This window comes from Melanaphis sacchari, unplaced genomic scaffold (genome assembly GCF_002803265.2).
Source record: "Melanaphis sacchari strain LSU unplaced genomic scaffold, SCAv2.0 Contig4_pilon_pilon, whole genome shotgun sequence".
Lineage (NCBI taxonomy): Eukaryota > Metazoa > Arthropoda > Insecta > Hemiptera > Aphididae > Melanaphis > Melanaphis sacchari.
In genome coordinates, this window is record NW_020271335.1 from 9,433,461 (window position 1) to 9,459,680 (window position 26,220).

A 26,220-nucleotide genomic window follows, 5' to 3' on the forward strand; every position below is an offset into this window, starting at 1 on the left:
GTCTATATATAGTTTTTTCATTGATATAAATAATATTAATTAATAATTACATAATAAAAACATATTACTTTTTATTTAAATTTTACTAAAATTATTATTTTTTAAACAATTAAAGAATAAAATTAAAGTAGGGAAATGATGGAATTTATCCACATAAAATCCAAGAGTAATTGATAAAAATAACGAATCCCAACAGTTATTGGCTTTACAAAATAGTCGATTGAATAAAAAAAAAAAAAAAAACAAAACTTTGCAACATTTTTGGAGATCACAAATGTTTTTTTTTTATATAATATATTTAAAAAAAACATGAATTCATTAAAAAAAAAAATTATAATCCAGTTTTGTTTTGAAAGACTAGCAGCGTTTTTTTAACCTACAGAAAAAACCTGTATTAAGTCTTATCTGGTGGCCCAGCAATGTCTTTATCTTCCAAGTCGCTAGGCAAATTTTCATGTTTTGGTAAGGGAATGGCATCTATAAATTCAACAGCAGTAGATTCAATATTACGTAATAAGGACAACTGTTCATCTTCATCTTTTTTATCAGTTTCATCTAAATAAAAAAATTAAATTACATTAATAACTACACACAAAAATCAAGGTAGTAACTTTATAGAACACAGTTACATTTGTAATTATTATGGTAATTAATTACTGTGTTATATTTTATAAACATACACTGTTTGGTATAAAAAAAAAACTGTAAAACCAGTTTTAAGTAATTAAGATAGATATTTAATACTACAAACATAATTTTCATAAATTTTTATATTGTATACCAAATTTCTTTTAAAACTAAAAAAAAAGTAGTTGATGACCTAATTGAAATATATTTTAGAATATTGTGTATAAATAAAAACTACAATTTTTAAACATCATTTAATTTTAAATTCTATGAAAAATTGTCTTTTTTATATAAATGTTTAGCCTAAACTAATTGTCATAGATCATAGTTATATAGTAAATTTGTTAAATATAATATGTATTTCTATTCTATTAAAAGAATTGTATAATGTCAATTTATAAGTTAACAAAACTAACACTCAATTTATTGTGAAATGAGACTTAATTTACTATTTTTTATACTTTTAAATTTCAAATGTAATTTTAATACTAACTTATAAATAAAAATAAAATTTGTTTACCTGAAGTAGAAGGACACAATTTGCTTATTAGTTTTTGAGCTGCCGTTTTAATATTGCTTAAGACTACTTTTAGTTCTTGTACAGGAGGTTTAACTAAAGAGCAAACTCTTAAAGCCCTTAAATTAGATAACATTCTTTTTTCAGTTTCTAATTCACTCAATTTTTCCAAGTCATTTGGCAAGTTATATATAACACTTTCCAATAATTCAAAAGTGTGATGTGATAGTACACTAGCAGCCATCTGTTAGTTTGAACAATATAAGTATATTAATATAATAGGCCCAAAATAATAGTGAATTGTTTTAAGCTATAACTATGAATTAAAATTACCTCAGGAAAAAAAGTTCTAACAAAATCATATATAATATCATTATTTAAACTGAGACGTTCTTCAATAAGTGTAGATTCCAAATAATCGACAAAATAATTATTTTTAGATAACAATCTTAAATACGGTAAGTTAGACCCCTTAAAATATAAAAATTTTGAATTAAGAATTATTAAACATTTTATTAAACTCTTACATAAAGGGTAATTCAAAATATGTTACAGCCATTTTACTATTTGAATATAAAATATTCATAATAGAGAAAATGTTAATTACAAAAGGTTTTTTATCAAGAAACATCTAAAATGATTAGTAATTAATAAGAACTTTTATATTTTAATTTTTTTCCAATATTTAAAGGGAGTTTGGGGGTTAACTTAATAAATTAAAATGTGAATTTATACTTCTCTTGCAATCACAATAAGAATTTTTTTCAGAGTATTTTGATACATAATAATTGAAATTTGGACGAATAGTTTAAGTTATAAGTATTTAAAATTTTGATGAGCATTTTGAGGGATACTTAAATTTTTAAATGTTTTTAACTCTTAAGAAATTTTTTCAGATTTTAATATATCGAAAAAATTTCACATTATGATAAATATAAGTTCTCATTTGAATTTCTTAAGATGACTCCCCCTCCCCCCCCATAACATTGTAAAAAAAAAAAAAAAGTAAGAATTATTAATAACTTATCATTTTAAATAAAAAACCTTTTGCATTTAACATTTTCAATATCGTGAATATTTTAAATTTATATGATAAAATGGTTGATTCTAAATTTTGATTCATTCTGTATATACTTACATTCATATTATGCACATCGAGCCAAAACTTTGGAAAAAATGTGTGATGTAAAGGAATTGATTCATATCCAATCATTGCATTAAGTGCTACAAGAGGTTCAGTCAAACAGTCATTATTAACAGCAGTACGACACATCACATCAATGAAATCGTGATATGGTGCATAAAATGCAGATAATTCTGTATCATAATGAGGATCACAGCCCTAAAACAATTAAAAAAATTAGCATAAATGTTAAAAAAAAAACTTTTTTTTTTTTAATATTATTACTTTAGTCAAGTCTAATTGGTTATGTGTTAAAGCCATTTGAACCATGGGTCTAATAGGCCTTGTATTTGATTTTAAACTTAGCATGGGTACTTTATGTCCACGGCGAGGAAAATATGGACCAATAGGCATACCATTATTACTGTCCATACAAACAGCATGACAATGTGTCAATATTGGTTGAAGTACATTAATAACTTCAATTGGCATTAATACAACAAGTACTTTTAATAGATCTGAAAAATAATCATAAAATTTAATAAAATAATTTTTTCATACTATCTAAACAATTTTAATACAGTATATTTTTATTACTAAATTATTGAGAATTAACATTTATTCAATTTGTTACACTCGATCATTCTTAAGAAAAGTTATTTTTTTTGTTATAAGAACTTTCAGTAAGTTGTATGGGATAAATTATTACTTCACAAATTTTAAACTATGTTTTAGTATTATTTTTGATAATTTAAAAGTGTTGAAGTTTTATTTAGCTTGTATTTACAAATTGAAATTAATTTTAAAAATAGATTTTAAATTTAAAGTTTTAAATTAATGAATATTAAAGAAAAATGTTTTAATGATTAATCAAGGAAAAATTTTAACCCACGAAACAAAATAAGTATAATTAACTTGCACAACTAACTTGATAGCTATAATTATACTTTTTATAATGTAAAAATTACAAATAAGAATATAATTTGGTTATTTCTGCACAAGTTATCTTATTTGGAACAGAGTATAGATATCATTGTACTAACAACCATTTAATTAAAAAAATATTACTGACAGAAATAAAACTATGTATATTATATAAGAATTTTTATAAGCTAAAAATTATATTTTCTACTATTAAATTTATTTTTTTATTTAAGATTTTGAAAATATTTAATTTAATTTAATAAAATCAATGAAATAAAATACATAATGGTTAAATAATATTACCTAATACTAATTGTCTCATTTCTTTAGGATTGTATGTATTGAGTAATGTAACTAATTTTCTTAACATATCTGGCCATTCTTTATATGTCAATATTATAGTACGTGGTGTTTCTTTTTCATTCAATTTGTTCTGTTCATGACTTCTTTGTAAACACTTTGTGATATCAACAATTAAAGCAAGCATATCAATTAAGTCACCAGTTACATGGCAAGCAGTAGCTTCATGATACATATTATGTAATGTTTGAAAACCCTAGAATACCAATCAATAATTTATTAATATTTTAAATGTAATTATTAATTATTACTTGGAAAATTAAATTATTACTTCAAAACACATTTCCAATCCACGATTATGAATAAAATATAATTTATCTTCATCATTTTCTAATAGAATTTTAGCAACTGGTATTAAAGTACCCCAGCCAGCTTTTCCATCTAAATTTGATACATATAATTGTATCGTTTCTCTTCTATATTGGTTTATTTCAGAAATTTCTTGATCAGTTGAATCCGGGAATTTTTTAATAAATAGTTGTAATAACTTGAACAATTCATCAACAGCCTAAACAATTATATGAATAAAAAAATAATTAAGACAAATACAAATATAAAATATCATAATTATCTTACAGCTGCATATTGAGTAGGGTGAGGAGAAATATTCTTAAAAGCCCAACTAATATTTTGATGCCCAGCTAATTGTCTAGAAAATATTCTAGAATGTTGGCAACATATTCTTAAAAGGCCATAATATGCTGGTAACATAGTGCGATTGAAAATTACTACTTCTTGATCATCATGATCAGCTCTAAAAAAGTTCTCATGAAATGATAAGCTTACAATTATTAAAATGTACATTTTTATTTAAATTACTTACAAAATATAATTGAATGCTATGTTTTTCACAAAGTATGGATCTTGAACAAGTATTTGTACATTTTCTATACAGTCAGATAAAACATTATAGAATAACATCAATAAGCTTTGTTTGTTATGATGTATTGCTATGGCTGGTTCAGAAAGTTTGGGATGAAATAATTGCCAAAGTTCAACTAAATGTGGTCCAAACTGAAAATATTTAAAGAACCAAAATTTTTAACATATGCTTTAGTTATGTTTATCATGATATTAGCTTTAACATTATAATAAATTTAACATTTTTTGTATAAAAAACACATTGTTTCTACTTCTTAGGAAATGTTGAAAGTACCTTTTATCTGAATAATATTCCTACATAAGTTATCATAATGGATAATGAATGCATTAAATTTTAATTCAACAAAAATCTATTTGCATCAAAAAAATTCTGAATAAAGGTGTAATAAGTCTTTTCAATCATTATTCATTATTTTCTAGAGATTTTGTTGAAAATTAGTACTGCACAAACATTTATGTGTTCTCGCTAAATAAATTACTCAAGTCTTTGGAATTTCTACCTCCAAAGTGCAAACTAGATAAAAATTCTACAAGAAACTAACATCAACTTTGATAATTGAAGTAAACTAGCACTTCAAAATGTGATAGCTACACAAAATTCACATTCCAATTAAAACTGTATATTAAACTGTATTTATATTTTTTATATTTTATTCTTTTATATTATTTCTTAGAATAGTTTGAATCTTCTTCATAATTAAAAATAAAAATTTATTAAAATCTTTACCATCAATTTTTCTGTCCTTGATATCAAAAAATAATTGAGCAAAACAAAGTAGGCAGTTAGTTTGGATGATCCATGTTGGGTTGTATCTGTATACTCTTTGGCTGTTTTTAAGAGGTTTAAAAGAAATTTAAATATTTCATGTAGTGTTTCTTTTGCATCTGATGCCAATAATACTTCTTTTTGTAATGTACACATGCCTCTTGCTGATCTATATGCTTGTCGAAATTGAGTGTTTGGAACTAATGATACTAATAACATACTGGCAGCTAAAATAAACATTTTAATTAATAACTGCAAACTTAGTATGTATGTTTAAATATATTTTTAATTGTTTTAATAAATTTATAAGCTAAATATTTAAATCCCAATAATTTGGTTGAAAAGTTAACCAAGTTTCTTGAATTTTTCTTTTATACCAATTACTGTAAACACTGAGTATTTTTTTCGTATATCCTTCTTAGATGATAACCCAAAGTAGCTTAACAACAATTTGTATAGAAATTTAAGTTTTCAACTAAAAATGTATTAAGTTTACTCATAAAATCATAACTTACAGTAAGGTAAGCATTAATTATACTAATTTAATATAAAGGAAATAAATTCACAAAAATAGAAATTACAATAAGACAGAATGAATTAAATAGTATACTACAAATTTCGGAAGGATTATTTAAAAATTATATCATTAAAATTACTCTTGTCATAATTCCATTATTAATAGTAATGATGTCTAATATTTTAAAAATTACATATAGATTAAACTTTTGAAGTAAGCTTCAATACAAAATTACTATGATTATTATTAAAATTTAAGCTTGAGCTGCTTGGCCATAAGCTGATCTTTGGCTTATAATTTATTTATACATATAATGTTATACAATTATTACTTAATTACAAAAAATGATTATTAAAAGTTGTATAAACAAATAAATAAGTAATTTATTTTTAAATTTATAATTTCTTACTTCTTACTTAATTAAATCTAATTATATCAATGTTTTTTTTAAATAATAAATCATATCAGTAAAATTTATCTAATCTTGTTAAATTGTATTATAATTTTTTAAATAGCAAATGTTTTCCACAAGTAATATTTTTTTTTTCGTAAAATTAATAATATTCATTAATATACATAATACTATAACAGTATTGAAAATACTATAATATATTTTATTCAATAACTATAATTATTAATTTAAATACTTATAACAATAAGTTTACCTGAGCGAACTCGAGCATTTCCATGTGCTAATAAAAATCGTTCAACCCATGTGTCCATACCATTAAGTACCCAAGCAGATACTTGCTTATTACGAGGCACTTGGAGACCAAGCCATTCCAATGCTACTTGAGGTCCATTTTCAGTTGACTGCCATAAAAGTTTTAGTATGAATTCAGTAAAAGATGGTAATCCACCATTACCACTGACACTACCTTCAGATAGTAAAGTTAACATTTTGAAAAATGGCTGAGTAATCTAAAGTACAAACATTATTTATTTTTTTCCACATTTATATTTAAATTAATTTAAATAAATACTCTTACTTCAGAATTATTAACATTTTTTTGTATAATATTTAAAATTTGACTGATAATTTCATTAGCAAGTAAAGCATTCTTTTGTGATGAATCATTACGGCATAAAGAAAATATAAGATTTTTTGTCATGTGTAAATTTGTATTATCTTTCACTTGTTGAATTATGAATGGGAACCCCTAAAAATATTATTAAATAACTATATAAATATAATATTTTATACCGCAAAATAAAACAAAGAATGGGAATAAATAATCATTTTCTGGTTAGTATATATCAATAAAAAATGAATCGCAGAGAACAGTGGTACATCATTTCAGCTGATTTAAATAACTGATATTCATTTATTCAGAAGTATTACTTTAAATTACTCTTAAGTTCTGATAAATTTATAAAAATGAAGTGACTAAAAGATTAAGTTACTCAAATATAATAACAAATTATAAATTCTATGAGATTTCACTGACCAACTGGTACTATTAACAACCTGTTGGTGTGCAGTCTCTGTATTTTAGTTTGTTGATATAAACAGTGCTCAAATTGGGCGAATGAACTTCCTTTCTTATTTTTTTCCAACTCGAGCACTGGTTATAGATATACAAAGTCTTTTAAATATTGTGTGACAAAAATGGCAGATTAATATGTTGTTTCTTATACAATCCCTACCATTTTTGTCACACATTTATATAAGATATGTATTATATTAAATAATAATAATACTAAATGTTACCTTCATTCCTTGTAAAACATATAAATCATTATCTGATAGCTCTAATTGACCGGAAATATTTCTTGACTTTTCTACTAATGAAACTACAAGAGCAATTAATTTTTCAAGAGACAAAGGTGGCTTGTTTCGATCTGCATTTGACATTGGAATCGTGTCTTCTTCTTCTTCTTCACAGTCAGCACCATTAATATTATTAGGATTGTCATTCTATAAATTATAAACTTTATTTAATACATCCTATAAATATGGATGTTTAACTTACAAATTCATGTCCTTTTAAGCCCAAGTAAAAGTTTACAATTGTAGTAATGCTTTGAATAGCTATAAGAAATTTGCTTTCTTCATCACCTAATTTACTAAATTCATGTAACATTGCAAAATATTCAGTCATATTACGAATACAATTTTTGATATTTTGTTCCATCTATAATATTAAAATGTAATAAATGATTATATGTAAAATGCATTATAATTTTAATACAGTAAAAATATAATAAATACTTACTAAAGATACTAATGTACGGATAAATGAAGTTAGACATGATACACTAGGTTTCATATATTCACTTTTATCATCATTCATATAAGTATCATTGAAAAAACAAATATATGGCCTAAAATAAATTCAATATTATTTATAATCAATATTTAAAATGTATAAAAATTAAGTTATTATTTGTAACTAACAATTCTTATAAGTTGAGTACAGATTTATATGCATAAAAAGTATTGAAATATGTAATTAATAAGCAGCAACAATTATGAAAATATATCATAATAATAATAATTAAAATGTAAAAAATTTTACTGGAAAAAAAATTATGTTCAAATAAACAACATACACACAAAAAATAAATAATTTAACATTTATTTTAAAACATTAAATACAAATGGTAGTTTGAAAAGATATATGTAAAAGTGCTCTTTTCATTTTTTATAATTAAACAATATTTAATAATTATTTATTTATTTTTTTATGAAATTATGACATCTATCTGTTAATAAGTAAAAGATGAAAATTTAAAATGATCATTCATCATCAATTTGGAGTCTTACTCTAAACATTTTCTCCATGGATGTTTTTTCTTTTTTAAACTTCTTTCACCTAAACCATATCTTCAATGGAAAACATCCTTGAATAAATCTTTTCTAGCTCTAACAATCAATTTCTTCAAAAATCCTTCTTTAATTAATTTTAACCTCTACCACTCTCTAATGATCATCAAATTCTATTACCCTAATAAATCGAGGCTTGGTATTACTCGTTTATATTACGACTTCAAAGCTAACAATTATGAATCTGTTTCTATCTTCTTCAACTTTTTCAACTAGTATTTTACGTTTAGTAATTATGCCATCAATAACAATGACATAGTATTTATTGATGAAATTCTAAATTCAATTAAAAAATTTATCCAAACAAGATATTTATAACTCCAAAATTCTTCTGTTAGGTTTCTCCTTTCCTAAAATTTTTAACTAAGAAGAAAAAATGCGCTCATTAAGTACTCAAGCAGACAAATAGAACCTTCAATTACACTACCTTCTCTGAGCTACGAACCAAAAGTAAGTACTTACTTATATCTCTGACTATCAAACATTTATAAATAACACTAAAAGCTACTTCTCCTCCAATTCAACTTACTTTTAGAAATTCACTAGAGTTCTAAAGCAACACTTTTTAATCCCTTTCTCTTTACACGTTTTTGGTAAGTATCAGGTGACCTACTAAACTCAGCAAATCTATTTTCCAAGTTTTACACATTTGAAAATCTCTAATTGCTCTTTCTTATAAGAAATTGTACTCTCTGCTCTTTGATTATTAAAAAAAATAATTATTCAAACAGGCCTGAAACATTTTTTCCGATTACTTTACAACTGCCAAAACTTCCTAGCCTTTCCTATGTTCATTTTCTTATAATGATTTTTAAATGAAGGAATTTTTTTCTAACATGAGAAAAACATGCTAAATAAAATTTTATAACCTTTCTGATATGTCTAACTGAAAGCCCATCTTTGTTCTTTCTCAAATAGTAAAACTTTTTGAATCCATTATCTACTCTTCCATTGAAAGAACTTTCAATCACATAATTCACAATAATCCACATGGCTTCAGACTCGTATAATCTACCGTCATAAAAAGTTTAGCATCACTTTTTACATTTTAACCTACCTTGAAATTGGTTCTCAAGTAGATGCCATATTTTTTTTCTTCTGCCCTTTAAATCACTAATTTAGTCTCTTAACGTGCACCAACATTTTATCAAGTTAAACTTCTTTGTCATATGTAATTTAATTTTTTTAGAAAAAATACTATTTCATTTTATTTATAAAGCTACTCTTTTAGAGTTTATAACTATGAATAACGTTTATTATTTCTTCTTAAAATTTCAAAAAATTCTCAACATTTTCTAAATATTTTAACCTCTATAACCTAAATGTAAATAATGATTATTAGTACACATTGCTCCGCTCAACAACTGTCTACAAATTTAAAGCAAATTTTCATTAAAAAATGTAATTAAAGTTAAACTTCAAAAATGTTAAAAATACATTTTTTTAACAAATTATATAATTAGTAGGATACTTTGATTCATAAAGATCCAAAAATATGCGGTTGTGCAATAAATTTGTACTTTATTTATAGGTTTATGAGATATTTTAAAATACTATAAATATTTTTATTAATATTAATTACCTAGTTTGCTGAATTACGTGTATGCACAACTTAAGAAATGTCTGTCTTATTATTTGATTTGGACATTTAATAAAAATCTTAAGTGGCCACCATCCATCAACACTCATTTGTTGTAGAAACCATTCACAACCAGATTGTGAAGCACTAAACTGCTTAGTTAACAATTCCGTCCATTGCATTAGAGTAGACTAAAAATATAAAATTCAAAAAAAAATACTAAAATAATCAAGATCAAATAAAAATTACTTACTCGTTCTTTAGCATGTATATAAGTTTCCAAAAAAAAAGCTGAAGTCAACTTTGTAGCAAGTTCAGCTAATTCATCCGTATCTTCTAAAGATTGAGGAATAAATGCACATATTTGCCACATGAATCTTAAAAAAAAATTAATAAATATTACCATAATAGTTTGCTAAGAAAAATACTAAATATTAAATACTTACTGAAAATATGCACTTTCAAATATATTTTTATCTTGTAAAAATTGTCTATTATCCCTCCAAATCCATCCTTCCAGTTCACTACTCAATTTTATTGGTGGACATATTTCTATATCATTAGAAGTATTATGTTCTTCAATTTCTGGATCTGTTGGTTTAACAAGTTCATAAAACAACATATAAGCACTGTTTGTTTTTTCAAAACTCAAGTCCATGTACTTGTCTGTTACTGAATCATAAGTTTTACTCTAGAATAAAAAATGTATTTAACATTTATTTGGAAAATTTTATTAGTTTAAATATATATTACTGTCATTTCTCCACCAAAGCATTCAGCTGCTAATTGGCTAGCATCAAATAATTTTACTTCTGCATCATTGAATAAATACCATTGATCAGTACTTGGCGTTTGAGATTTATTTGTACGTTCTCGGTTTCGTATAAAGCTATAATAATGACCACCATCTGCTGTCCCTGTATGAACTGTAACACCAATCAGTTCATATTGATAGTTTTCATCCAATCGCTCTGTTCCTTTATTTTCATTCATTTCTTTTTCTTCCAGATAATGCTGAGGCATCAAGTGTTTTTCAACATACCCAGACATGTCAAGTATCATAGGAAATGAAAAGTGGGTGTTCACTTTTTCTTTCATCATAGTCACCATATTAAATGTATATCTCATTGTGTTAAAACAAAGAATTTGTGGTAATTTTTTGAAACAAGCCCTGAAATATTAAATTCATTATTATTTAATAATATAAAAACAGGTATTGAAGTGGATACTGATCAGTGTATTAAGTGTAAAGTGAATCACTGTTATGGAAATGTTAAATTTGAATTCAATGATAACATTATACACAAAAAACTGATAATCTTTCAATCTATGCAGAAACTATATTTCAGGGTATGTTTTTTGATATGCATTAGCAATTAAATCTATTTTACTTTAGTACTACAATAAGTATTTTTATAAATAATGTACATTTTTAAGTTATAACAAAATAATAAACATCATTTTTTATTATTTATAAAAGTAATTTCAATAAAATTAGAACTTAAAATGTCTATAAAAAAATAATTGTCATACATTTTTTAGATTTCATTGTTTCAATATGAACTACTTGTAAGGAATTTATCAAATATTAAACTTTCAAAAAATTAATAGAAAAAAAAAAACAAAAATAAAACTAGAAGTAACTAATACCTATCAATACCTTAAAAAGAGGTGAAATATTTTGAAAATTGTTTTGTACATATAAAATTATAATGCACTTTTGGAAAAAAATTCAGGTATCAACAGTAACTCAATTTTAAGTTCCTCTAATAACACAAAATCGATTTTGCCAAAAATTGGATTTGCATAAAAATTCCTATTTTTCCATAGATTGTTTTTAGTTTTTCTAAATTATAAACTTTACTTTTAGGAATTTTACTCATTTGATCCCCCCCCCCCACAATATTAAAAAAGTATTAATTAAATTAATTTTGTTATCCCAGAAACAACCCCCATTTTTACTACTTCAAAAAGTGACAAAAAAAAAAATTATCATTGTAAAATAAACAGATCCACAGCTCTTAATCTAAAATGTGATGACATTTAAAATGTAATTACCTTTTTTCTGCACGAACCTTCTTCTCACACTGAGAACAGGTATACATATTATCTCCATCTAATGTGTCTTTTAATGTAACTTCATCAAGAGATTCATACAAATTTCTCATATCAGCTACTTGACATCTTACAGTGTAAAACTCTTCTAATGTTCTACTAACATGATCGCAATCCTAAATATTTAAATAATTAATATAAAATACAAAATTATAACTTCTTTTAAAATAATTTATCATCAATATTTATTTATTACTAGAAATTGTCAATAGACTATAAATTTTCAAGAAAATAATACAAATTTATAATTTAAAGTTTAAGTTATAATTAAGAAATATAATTTAAATTCAATGTATATAAATTATTAATAAAAATAAATTTTAACTGAACTAATATATACAACTTAATAATATATTAATATAGCAAATGTCAATATTTTTTATAAATTCAGTGAAAAATGAAAATATTGTATAATGTAAAGCAGAGAAAAATATCTATTTTTCTAAATGCATACAAATTTGATATGCCAATTAATAAGTAACTATATAAATATTTTATTAAAAATTATAAGAACTTTGTAAATGTATTATTAGTAATATAAAATTGTATTATAATCATACAAACCAATGAAACGACATTATTGCTAATTACACCTCCAAACAATGTTTTAACAAGTGTTTTTAATTCAGGCGTCATTTCTTCTAGTTTAGATACAAGGTCGATAAAAAATTCAGCCATGTCCTTCTGTTCACCAGTATTCAAAAGTTGTTGATCCATTGTATAAACTTTGCAAAAGCTACGAGGATTATAAGTTTTTCTTTCGCTTTCCTAAAATGAAAAAAATATTATAGTTAAACACAAGCATTATACTAAATGAATTCTAGACTCTTGAAAATTAAAATTCTATCAAATTTATAGTGTTTAAAAACAATAAGAGTATAAAATAATATAGGCCTTTGATAATATCTACACACAAAAGGGAATTTTCTACTGAATAGAGGTAATGCATAAAGCAACAATTTTTGTCAGAAAACAAGGTACAATACAAACCATTATAAACTATAAGATTAAGATATTGTGTCTAAAAACAAAGATGACATCAAGATTTCACTATTAAAGTAGATAATCTATAGAAGAGTTTATTTTAAGGAATATATTAATGTTGTAAAAATACTTAAGAAATAAGTTAAAACACACAAGAAGAAATCAAGAATATTTCAAAAATCATTAATAGTAATACATTTTCTTTCAAATGAAATATAAACTGAACTAAATTCTTGATTTACTGATTTCCTGTAATCTAAAATATAATTTTAAGATCAGTAATTATTGGGTGAAAAAACATTTTTTACAAATTCAAAATAGTTAAACTTAACAAGGTATTTTTATTATCAAATCAATCATACCAATAAATAAGCGAACATTCTCTTTAGCTCGACCAATATAGATGCATGTTTATTAGACTCATCACATTTTGCTTCAAGTATAGATCGCCTTGCTTGTGGCATCATAAATAAATGCTGCATACAAGAGGCCATATAACAAGTGGCACCAAGATTTGTTAAACCAACATACCCACAACTAGATCGACCATCATCATGAGGCCAATAATCCCATAAATATGGAAGTCGATTTAAATCTACAAAAATATTAGTAAAAATAATCAAATGCACAAAATTACTGTTAAAATATTTACCATTACTGTGTTGTTCTAACAATTTTTTGTATAAATATTCATAGTTTTTGGGAGTTTCTTTAACTAATTCGACTAATAAATCATAAGCAGAAGATCGAGCACTTTCAGATTTACATTTAGGTAACTGTCGATTCTGAGGGTCAGGCAGTGCAAACAAAAACTCAAAAACCTAAAATTTTAAAATAAAAATGATTAATTTATATATATATATATATACATTTTTCAATACGTACTGTGTCTAAAACTTTATGACTATGTTTACTAAATTTAAAAGGAGGTTTATGCCCTAATATATTTGACATTAAATTTAAGAGTCCAATTAAACCATCATCTTGAAGGCCACTATAATGTGTCTCAATAAAATCTCTAGATGCAATTGATTCCCAAACACGTATTGCCAATGCTTCAATATCAATAATACATTTTGGTGGAAATTTAATACTTTCTAAAATAATAAAATATAGATTACATATTGATTTAAATAAAAATATTTTCACTCATTTACCTTGAATGATGTCATTTGGTAAGCAATTAACAAGGCGACACATAAGCCAAAAATAATCTCGGCAAGCTGGTCCATAATTAAGTTTATCTTCATCATTTATCCTCATTGAATTCTAAAATACAATATAATTTACTGTAGTAAGTTTTTTAACTTATAAATTAAATATACATACTTCATGTCTTATATTTTGTGGTTGCATGCATTCAGCCTTATCTAGGAACTTGATTAACTGAGATAAAAGTAATGTAGCGGCAGTACGATTTGCTGGGGGAACAGCGCAAAGTCGATATAACGCAACACATATTTCATGTCTGACTAATGGATCTGGATCTTCAAGAACAAGATTGCAAAGCCACATGGAGAACTGATTAGATTCTAAAAGTGCTTCACAAATACCATTTACACTGTGAGACCATGATAAAACCAAAGTCATTAAGAAATGAATAACTTGAGCTCGACCCCAAAAGCCAGTTTTTATATCTTTTGGGTGTCCAGGGTAAGATAACTCATTTAAAATACTCATCAATCTAGGTATCACCAAATCTATCTTCATAAGTTTTAACATTTCCTAAAAATTAAATAAAAAATATAAAGCAAAATTAAAAAAATATTATATAAAAAAAATTGAAAAAATTACTTTGTTAAGTTTTGGCACAACAAGATTAGCTTGCTTTTTAATGTGTGATTTTCTTGGTCGAAAGTAAGGATCAAAACCTAGTCCTTCAAATTGATCTAACTGCCGTCTATCATTTGGTGATACACCAAGTTGACAAAGTAATTTAAGTAAATGAGCCAAGCAATCTTGATGCCATTCGCTGTTACCCTGAAGTGTACCTAATATTGTTTGATACTTTATTATTAGATATAGATCTTATTTTGACACAATTTTTTTTACATATTTTTATGAAAATTTACAATATAACTTACCAGATAACAAAATAGTAAAGAGATGTTCTAAACCTCCCTTTTCAATAAAATATTCACCCCAGGAATTAGATAATCCATTTGTTGATAACTAAAAATAAAGTTTGAATTTTTTTTTAAAAGCAAGACATGATTTTTTAAAAATTGAAAAATATTTTTTATGTTTTAAACATACCTCTAACATCATTTCATCTTCATCTGAATTTTTTTCAACACCTACTTGAATTAATGATTCGACAATGTACAATGAATACATTAATTTTTGTAAATTTGATGGATCTAAGTCTTTTTTTAACCAAACTTGACATTTTTCTTTTGATTCATGAGTTGGAAAGTGTTTAAAACATTCTAACATTGAAGGACTAGTAGGAAGTATAGTCAAAATATCCCAAACACTTCTTGATAATACTTGAGCTCTTCCATGTAATACTTCATTCTATACAAAATAGTAACATTCAAATTAAAAATTAAGCCAGTTTTTAATTTTTTCAATATTTTTATTCCTTTTCTTAAATAATATTAGACTAATCATATTAAACTTGTATTACCTTTAAGAACCAATGTTATTATCATACCTATGTTTCGAATTTCTCATAAGCGAAGTTAAATTAATTTTGTTAAAATAACCAATAATAGTTATATAAAGTAGTTGATACTGATAATCATAAAAAAAAAATTATTTTCTATAATTCATTTAATAAAAAATAAAATAAAAATTTAGACATTTATTTGAAACTGTTGTTTTTTTTAAAAATTATATTTAGATTATTTAGTTTTAAGTTTTCTACATTTTTATTCTAAAGTGATAACTGATAACATAAAACATTTTTGATTCCTCTTATTTAGTTAGAATTGTAAAAAATTACTTCTTCTTCGTCAATTGTTTTCATTGATCCAAGAGTATGCATGAGACCAAACAATACTTCAAAATTTTTTGGTTGTAAAAGCAATAATGTTGGTGAACTTTCTTTAGTTGGTACAAATTGTGTAGATCCTGGTAAATCTTGATCCCCAAGTTTCTTCTTACGAGAAGTACTCAATGATAAGTATATTATCTAAAATAAATAACTCAAAAAATTACTTGTCACCTAGATCATCAAAAAATTATTTACTTGATTATCTTTCAATCCAGTTTCTTGAATAGTTTTTTCATCAAAATCTGATGTTATTTCTTGGCCTAATGCAATCATGCGTATGTTACCATCTGTAGATATTTTTTGAACAGCTAAATTATCATTCTGACTTTCCCACCAATGAGCTATTTCAGCTCTCATATCAGCTATATAATCTGTACTAGGCATATCAAGTGTTAACTTTTCATCTAACATAGCAGGACTGATATTTAATCTAATTGTTGCTGCATTTTTATCATTCTGAATAACATGACTCATAATACCATGTCCTTCTAAAGTCCATTTTCTTAAATGATAAGCATATTTTCTCTTAAATGTTTCTAAGTGAGTTTTTAATAGTAACAAAGCTCGTTGTATACAAAGAAGACTAGATTCTTCTTTTTCATTCAAAGTATCAGCAGCTACTGACAAATTTGATACACATTCACTAATAAACTTGTCTTCCTTATCAAGTTGTAAATTCATCATATAATAATTGTTTATATACTGTATAGCAGCCATACTGACATCTAAAATCAAATTGATTTAATAATTAACACATATAAAACATAATTTATAAGTACATAAGCATAGACATTGATGGCATAAAAAAATTATCATACCTAAAAAACATTTCATTATTAAGAATTGTTCATAAACTAAATAGTAAAATCAATAAACATTATTGCCCAAAATTGTACATTGAAAATTTCACATTTATTATATTTTATATAATTTAATTTGTTATATACATTTTTAAGTGATCAAATAATTGTATTAACATACCATATTACTACAGTTATTACTAGGGACCAGATTTTTATGCACGAAAAATCCTCAAAATATGCATTTAAAAGTCCTGTAATATACTAAAAAATAAGCTCTAAAAAATTGAATCTAATTTTATTTAAAATAACGGAAAAAATTATCATTAATTAAAAAAAAAAGGTATAAAAAGGTTTTAAAAGTATAAAAAAGTATTTTGTCATCTTCACAATTTAACATTCTTTATCTTCAATCTATAAAATATTAGCCCACATTAATAAAAAATTAAAACAAAAATTGATCTATATTAATAATATACGTTGCATATAAGTATGTCATCTTATCTTTAACAATAACGATCAGTCATAATTTTATTGATACTTTATGGCTGTGAATGTAAAAATATAATGAAAAAACAAATATATGTGCTATAAATAATAATATGCACTATAAAAAAAATTACTAATATGCATTAAATATGCAATTAATAGGTAAAATCATTAAAATATGTAAAATAAAATTATTGTTATTTCAATAAAAATAATCTAAATCGGGGGAAATACTCATTAGATTTCAAAAATCTCATTCCAATACATATATGCATTTGCATATAAATCCGGTCCCTAGTAATTACTAATAATAAACATAAAATATATTGATTTCATATATAATGTTTTGAATATTTCTCAAAGAAATAAATTATAGAAACTGTATCTACTTATAAAATACTGTACTGTATTTAAAGAGAAAACAAGTTGATTCTACAAATCAACAGGTGACACACTGGAATTTAGACAAGTTTCACGAAAAAGTGGAAATGTGAAAAAGAACCAATTTTTATCAAAGCATTTAATAGTTTTAAATATCTCTCAATACAGTGTTTTATTTTATATTTTTAAAACTATAATAAAATAATAATGTCAAAAGCAAATATTTCAATAGTATTCTAATACTAAAGCTATTAAGATGATATCAAACAGAAATATAAAACATTTTAATTTCTTAAGTATCATTTATAACTAAAACTTCTCAAGATTAAGGATAGAAACAAAATTTTTCAAAAATTCCAACACTTATATTGAATCTTATTTAAATCTTTTAAAAAATGAAAATAATATATTTTTAATTAAAATGATAGTAAATTACTTATGGTTCAAAGTTATAGGTTTAAAGTGTTTATACTTGAAAAAATAAATAATTTGCTGTCAAACTCAAACATCTTAAACTTGTTTATGTTCTTATAATTCAGTTTAAATTTGAAATCAAAATTAATTTTTTTTTCTTATTTTTAACTACTTGTATTTCTTTGAGTTTGAGGATTTTGAAAACCACACCTTTAAATTTAATACTTCTAAAAAGTAGAAAGATTATTCCTTAGGAACTTTTGTCTTTTACCAGTTAACTTTAACAAAAAAATATAATATAAAATTGATTATAAAAATAGATTAATGTTATAATATATTATAACAAAAAAAACAAAAAAAAAGTTCAAGCAAAATCTTGATAACATTAACCGGTCATTTCTCGCATGTCAGAATTTCCTTCACATTGTTTTTAAGATGAAAATTAGTGGCTTGTTCGTAATTGTAATTTCTCTAAATTCATGGTATCATATAAGAAAAACTAATTGAAAATATATTGATCGATTGGTGGCAACTTTATTATTCTGATAAGAAAAAATATTGCATTTCGAAAATAATTAGTCGTGATATGTAAGCAAATCCTTCCACGCACGAATAACAGCATTAGAATTATTTACATATATTAATATAAAATTTTTTGTTTTTATTCATTTATTCGTTTAATTTTTTTAATCTTTTTACTGATTTAAATTTATTTTGAATAAAAGTCAGATAATTTCTTCGAGGTTAGATGAAGATATAGTTACTTAATGATTCATCATTTTTATTATATTAATTAAAAATGTTGCATTTTTTAATTCCATGTTAGTTAATTAGTTATATTATATTATTATATATTTATTTGTCCTTAAATTATTACTTTAATGATAAAATATACCTAGTAAACGAATCTCTCTTCGCATGAGTAGCAGTGTTCATATTATATACGCACACCATAACGAGTTAAATATAAAATTTTAACAAATGATTAACATGTTAAGAAATTATCACATTTTAATTTTAAATAAACCTAAACAATTTTTTTTTCTGTCCTGATTAACTATAATATAGATTTTAAACTTACCATTATTTGATGCTTTTAATGCAATTCTTGATAAGTGTTCCATAGCAGCCGCATGCCCATTTCTTGCTAATAACAAATAATCACCAGATACTTGTTGTTGAGCCATATTACATAGTTGTGTAAATAAACTAAGAGCAGTCATAGTATAACTTTCTGGTGCTAATGATAACAATTTTTCACAGTATAAATGTGTTAATGTTTCAACATTAAATGTATGTTGTTCACGACAACGGACTTGACGTAATAACCAATTAAATAATTCATCTCGACAAATTTCATCAGATACCAAACAATTCCATAGCGTATCCAATTCATCAATAGTTAACCTAAATAGTTCAATTTTTTTTTAATAAATGTTAATTAAATTGTAGTTATGTACTTACTTAATAGTATCTGGAAGTCCAATTGAAGAATATATATGAGTCAAAAATTGTAACCTAGCTTCTATATGAATTTGGTGAGAATAAAATCCTGAATCTTCAAAAGAATTATTGGCATGTTGTTTACAATACTCCCGAAAATTGTTAAATACTCGATCAATCATGCTATGGTGTTTAACAGCCCATAGAGTTACTTGACGAGTATCCATCCCAACATTAAGGTTAGCCAATGAAGCTCCACGGAATTGATGAAATGATGCAAACAACTTGGGTAATAATCTTAATGAAATAACTACAGATCTAAAACAAAATTCATAAAGGTAATTATACATTTTATTAAAAATAATAATTCATAATGGTAATTATTATAACATTTCAGCAAGTAAACACTAATTAAATAAATTATTAAAAAATTTCAATTTTTTTTACATGCAAATTTACATAGCATTAATTTTTACTAATACTACAATTTTTCCTTGTCATTTTTTAAAAATAAGACTTTTAAAAACAAAAAAGGTTTAGACATGGTTTAACATACTTATTTTTTTGTATATTTTCTAAACAGCCTTCAATGAATTTCATTCTGATAGCACGATCAGTATTAAAGCACACTAAATTAAATAATGCTTTTTCTGCTTCCAAAGCTAATGATTCACCTAAGAGTGTCTGAAAAAATATAATATATTTAAAATTAATAAAACACATGTAAATATTTTTTTATAGCTTCCTTATTAAAGGATTGTTTTGATTTGCGATGAGATAAGCTCACAAAAACAAATAGCTAAATATAAAATTTATTTTACTATAACTTTTTTAATAGTATTTTCTAAAATAATTTCCAATACTTAAATTAAATTTCAAAAACATAAAAAATCATTAAGTTAAAATTTTAATTGTTCTCATTATTGATATTATGTAATTTAAACATAACTTAAAAATAATTTACCTAGAAATTTATGCTAAAAATATGAATCAAAAATTGTTTGTATATTACTCACAATATTATCATCTTGAAGTAAATCCCACAATAATGTTGAACCAGGTTTACAAACATTTTCTATATTGAACTGGTTAGATATTGTTGTAGTTATATTTTGAGTACAAGGATGGGCATTTTTACTAGTTTGAAAATTAGAATGAAATGCCATATGGTTTAACTGTTGTGTTGATAAATGAGTCTGAGCACGTGCTGCAAGTTGCAATAATTCCTCATCACAACCTGAATCCTCTCCATCAAAATCAGCCATATTTTTGTCAGATTTATTTGACATACGAGATGACATACTGTTCTCATCTCCACTATAATCTTCTAGCATTTGTCTATTTATAAGTGTAGATGGAACCTGCTGGTCTGTAGTAGTATCAATGGGTGATATGCCAATTTCCATAGCTTCCATTGATTCACTATCTTCATCTTCAATATCTTCATCCTCATCTTCGTCTTCTTCGTCGTCATCTTCTTCGCCATCAGATTCAGAATCATCTTCAGTACAATCAGTTCTAATGCACCTCATTTTAATATTTCGTATTTTTTTGTCTAAAATAATATAATAAAAAAATAAAATAAAATCATGGAAATAATAATTTAATAATATTAATGTGTTATTTACGATTATTAATTTTTTCTCTTGGTTTTTGAAGTTTGCTACCCTTTACTAGTTTACAATGATTTAATTGAACTTTATCTGAATCTTCATCACTAGAGTTGCATGGTTTCATAACTCTCATTCTTGTATCTCTAATTGCTTTCTTTCTAACACAATGCCTTATTTTGCACATACCCAACGGTTTAGATGGTCTAATAATATCTTTTTCATTAATATCAAAATCATCATCAATTTCTTCAATTTTTGCTCCTTCTAAAACTATTGATTCTAAAAAAATATACATAATTTACAGTGAAATAATATATATTTTTTTTAGAACATTTTTACCATTATCAGAATAAACAAAAATGTTTTCTTTTTTAGGTTTTTTCCTAGGAGTTGGACCATCGCTCATATCACTTCGTTCATCACTAGATTCGCCCTCGGAATTGCTATTGAGGCTAGCACTATTTTCTGATGTACTCATATCATTAGAACGCACTATTCTACGGCCATCACGTATACTTACAATCCTTGACATTTTTGGAATGGAAAATTCATGACTTCGTGCTGTAGTTGCCATACTTGACCAAATAAATTTGGTAAGAGCTGATGCCAAAAATAAGCTCTATAATACATAAATAATAAAAATTAAATTTCATAAATTAATGTATATTTTATAATATCTAATTTTAAGTATTAATTTACTTGTTCAGTATGCTCTTTTGGTTCTAATTTCCTTAATAAATGATATAAATGTAATACAGGAGCGGGTTCTAAATGTTTGATAAAACCGGGTAATAAATCAAAAACTTGTTTGCTACAATGTTTTAACTGTGCTGCTTGCCAAATAGTATCAATATGTTCATTAGTAATTTTACCTTCTGAGGCTAAAAAATTAAGTGTGATACTACACTGTTTAATTACCTGAAAAAGATTTTCATTTTTATTAATTTGATTTTAATTTATCACATTTATCTCAACACATACTTCAACATGTAAATTTGGCCCAAACACATGAGATATAATTTTACGATGAACAAGCCAAGTTGCTAAATTGTGTCCAATCTGTTCAATAGTAACCATATCATTAGACTGTGATGATGTTGATAATGTTGCTGCAGTAACATGAACAAGTTCATTTAAGGATCCTATATGACTATTGATTTGAGATATTCCTGCAAGCCTCATTGTTAATGTTGGAGATGTAAAATACTTAAATGCCAATTCAAGACCATCTTTATCTAAATTAGAAGTATGACCATCCTTGTTTGAACTCCACATAAAATCTAAAAATATAATTAACAAGGTTTTTTATTAAATGAAATTTTATAAATTTTACTTAAAATTAATATATTTACCAGCCATCGTTTTAGCTGCAGGAGTCCTCAATTCTTTATCAGATAAATTACACATAAATCTTAGAACTTTTGATCTTAATGGAACAAATGCATGAACATTTGTGTGATAATTTAGCCACAATTTTACATTACAAGCAAGTATAACAATAGGATTTGCAATAGTTAATGGCAATGATTCATAATCAAAACAAGACATAACTGCTTCCAAACCACCAACCCTAAATAAATAAAATGCTTGGTTTACAAAAATTATCAAGGAATTATATTAAATAATATACCGGCAAAACATATTGACAGTTCTTAAAAGTAATAATGGCATATCGATTTCTTGAACATCGCAATAATGATTCATTGCTGAAACTTCTTGTTGAGTTACTTCTTCTGTCTTGTAATGTGGGTATTGTTTTACAGCCACATATAATGGAAAATTCATTAAAAAAACTTTTGTCATGAGATGTAGTGGTTTTTCCATTTCTGCTAATGTCCATTGTAACTCTATAAAAAAAAAAAATTAAAATATAAGCACAAACTGGTATATTTATTTGAAAAACAGTACAATATACATCATTAAGATTTAAATTTAAAAATACTAATAATAATTCACCTTCGTCTTTGAAATTTGCTAGTAAATTTTCCCATTTACGACTACTTTCAGCATCATCATCGTCACGAGCTGGATAGATAATATTATCTTGTCCTTTATAAGATTTTAACAAATTAGTCATTAACAAAACAAAACATTGTGTAATCCACTGAAACTGTTCATAGTTTTTTCTATCTTGAAATCCACCAAGACATTGCCTATTAAAAAAAAATAAAAATTAGTGATAGTATTATTATTTATTAATTGATTACCTTTGCATAAAAGCTTGGACAAAAACAACCAATTGATTCACTTCAGACTTAGATAGAATTACACAACTAAAGTCATTCTTTGCACTAGCATCTCTATCTGTAAAAAAATTAACAATTAAAACCAGATAAAAGTTAATTTTAAAAGATATTTATAATACATACATGGTTTCAATAGTTTTGAAAACTCTATACATGTCTCACATTCACACATTTTTTTAGTGTACGAGCCAGTGTTCTAAGGGATGTATGTATAACACATAATTCAATAAAAATCACTCATCAAAATTAATAAAAATTTACGAAAATTTAGGAAAACAAAATGTACACAAAATTACTATATACATATGTATGTATATTATATATAATATACATATTATATATATATTTACACACATATGAATATATATTTATCTATTTTTCTTAACTTTTAAGAATAAAAATAAAGTAGGTTATGCGGCTATAACACGATATCACGTTAACAGTGCTGCCAACACTATATTTACAGGATCTTCGGTTTGATACTTTGCAATGAGTTTCAGCAGTTCAGCCTACGTACTTTTTAGTTTTACTCTTATATAATACGTTTGAAATAATTATAAATATGTATGTACTATTCTATTTTGGATTTTAGGTCTATAATTATACTCACACGTACAATATCCTAACTTTTACATAATATATAAATTATAATAGGTTATATATTTTTGTGGTTTTGAGCAAGATAAAAAATTGTTTTCCCAGTGTTCCACCAAATTACATCATTTCGATAAAATGTTAATGTAACCATGCACCCGACGTGTTACTAACTTCTTATTTATAAAAAAATTTCAGTTCCATAATATTATCAGCTATGGTTTTAACATCCTACTTTAGCAACATTCTGTTGTACTTCCGTTCGGTACGTATTGCTATACTGTATTTATAATATCATCACTATCATATCTTTGTTATACTAATTTACTAATACTAAAGACAATTTATTATATTAAATAAAGTATATTAATGGTGATGAACCTCTAATACATTTTCTCTAAATAATTTTAAACATTTTAAATTTGGTCGTAATATAAAGTTAGACCTTAAACGTTGCCAAAGAAAATATTTTATTTTATTCAATACTAAATAAAGTTTACAACAATAATAAAATGTGGAATATCAGTTACAGATTATAAAACAAATTAAGTTATGGCAGTATTATTTTCTCAGGATTTTTAAGACCATCAGAATTAGATTCTGAGTTTGAGTGAAATTCATCTTAGGTGGTGTGCATAAATAATGAAGACATTGCATATAATTCTAATGATAAATAATTATGTAGAAATTAATATAGTCGATTACTTTTGATTCAAATTATAACAACTTAAGCAAGAACCAAGAACCTATATTATTTCATGTGTTTATATGCTAGTATAGGCATTTAATTTTATTATTTCTGGGCTGACTTGTGATACGCTTATTACCTTATTGTTTATACATATTTTCCATTTTAATTTTGAGGTTTGTATACTCAAAGTCTCAATGAAGTTAGTGAGCAATTTATCGATTCCAAGATTTCGAGAGTTAGCAAACTTTATAAAGGATTCAAACTTTGTAGATTTTAATTACACGATTGCAAAACTTGCGTTCTCAAGGCGACATCAACGGAAAAGGCATATGCCCAGAACAGTTAAAATACTACTATATAAAGGTATTTATGTTATTTACAGTGGTGTGTATAAAAAGGAAAACATACACTCGACAAACGTATAACCTCGTGAGTGCTGCAATTTCTGTTTTCAGGTGTTGTATTTACGGCTCCTGGTGCGGGTCTAATAATGATTAACATGTATTATTGTTTAATTTCAGAACACTAAAGCAAGGACTGTGAAGCAAATATTTATTTACAGATCGTGAAGAATGCACTAGTCATTACGAAACTCAATAAATTCATAATATCAATATCTCGTACTATGTATAGTTTTCTCCCAAATTAACGGCAGGTAACGCCGAAACAGCGACGCCATTGACGATTAATGGACCTAAACGCCAATAAAATTAATTCAGAATAAGTTGCTCCATGAAACAGGAAGGTTATAACACTGAAAGACATTACAAACAAGTGTAGATCAGGTAGGTAATTAACTATTATAGACTACAGTATACTATATTAAATCAACTAACGTTATATGTTTATTAAAATGTTTACCTATTTTATACACACACCACTATTATTACCATATTACTTATATATATTAACATTTTAATTGTTTAAAAATTCAAATAGAAAATATATTAACTAAATTCCTAGATAACTTGACAGAAATGTTTAATATAACTTGTTCATTTAAAATATCATACTGTAATAAACAATAAATTAAGTTGGAAATCAATTGCGTCAAATAAATTATAAAATAAAATAATTGTTGGTTTGCTTAAATACATATAAAACATGAAATAATATTATAGTATGTAGGCGCATGCGCATTCAATACCGACCATTGTATCCGATATATGAAGCACGGATGGGTCCGTGTGCTTTTGCTCCACAAAGACGCAGGTGTGTTTGTGAAAATATCACAACTAAACAATCATATTATTATTTAATCAGAGATTTTAAACAGCAAAATTTCTGTATTTATCTCACTGATTTATCCATAAATTATTTTGATCAACCA

The 26,220-nt window shown here is 24.9% G+C and overlaps 1 protein-coding gene across 3 annotated transcripts; it reads right to left on the reverse strand.

Moving 5' to 3' along the window:
- Positions 1-62: 62 nt before the first annotated feature.
- Positions 63-23,895, reverse strand: LOC112599018 (ubiquitin carboxyl-terminal hydrolase puf). Of its 3 annotated transcripts, XM_025345720.1 has the most exons (44): positions 23,729-23,895; positions 23,567-23,663; positions 23,316-23,512; positions 22,990-23,206; positions 22,712-22,929; positions 22,341-22,639; positions 22,059-22,277; positions 21,699-21,978; positions 21,375-21,638; positions 20,763-21,301; positions 20,303-20,430; positions 19,768-20,064; positions 19,385-19,710; positions 16,415-16,944; positions 16,169-16,357; positions 15,478-15,738; positions 15,306-15,393; positions 15,016-15,212; positions 14,551-14,946; positions 14,379-14,490; positions 14,107-14,318; positions 13,874-14,042; positions 13,584-13,816; positions 12,802-13,005; positions 12,181-12,353; positions 10,876-11,293; positions 10,569-10,813; positions 10,376-10,499; positions 10,126-10,313; positions 7,933-8,041; positions 7,690-7,851; positions 7,428-7,634; positions 6,706-6,876; positions 6,382-6,637; positions 5,161-5,426; positions 4,375-4,565; positions 4,128-4,305; positions 3,823-4,059; positions 3,495-3,747; positions 2,553-2,785; positions 2,283-2,486; positions 1,478-1,615; positions 1,148-1,388; positions 63-555 (listed from the first exon to the last, which is right to left on the reverse strand). In XM_025345720.1, the coding sequence occupies exons 1-44, from the start codon at positions 23,775-23,777 to the stop codon at positions 395-397; spliced, it is 9,876 nt and encodes a 3,291-aa protein (XP_025201505.1). In that variant the 5' UTR covers positions 23,778-23,895; the 3' UTR covers positions 63-394. The 3 variants fall into 3 exon arrangements, with proteins under 3 accessions (XP_025201505.1, XP_025201504.1, XP_025201503.1); XM_025345719.1 differs by having other exon boundaries at positions 13,584-14,042; positions 23,567-23,659; XM_025345718.1 differs by having other exon boundaries at positions 13,584-14,042.
- Positions 23,896-26,220: the final 2,325 nt, after the last annotated feature.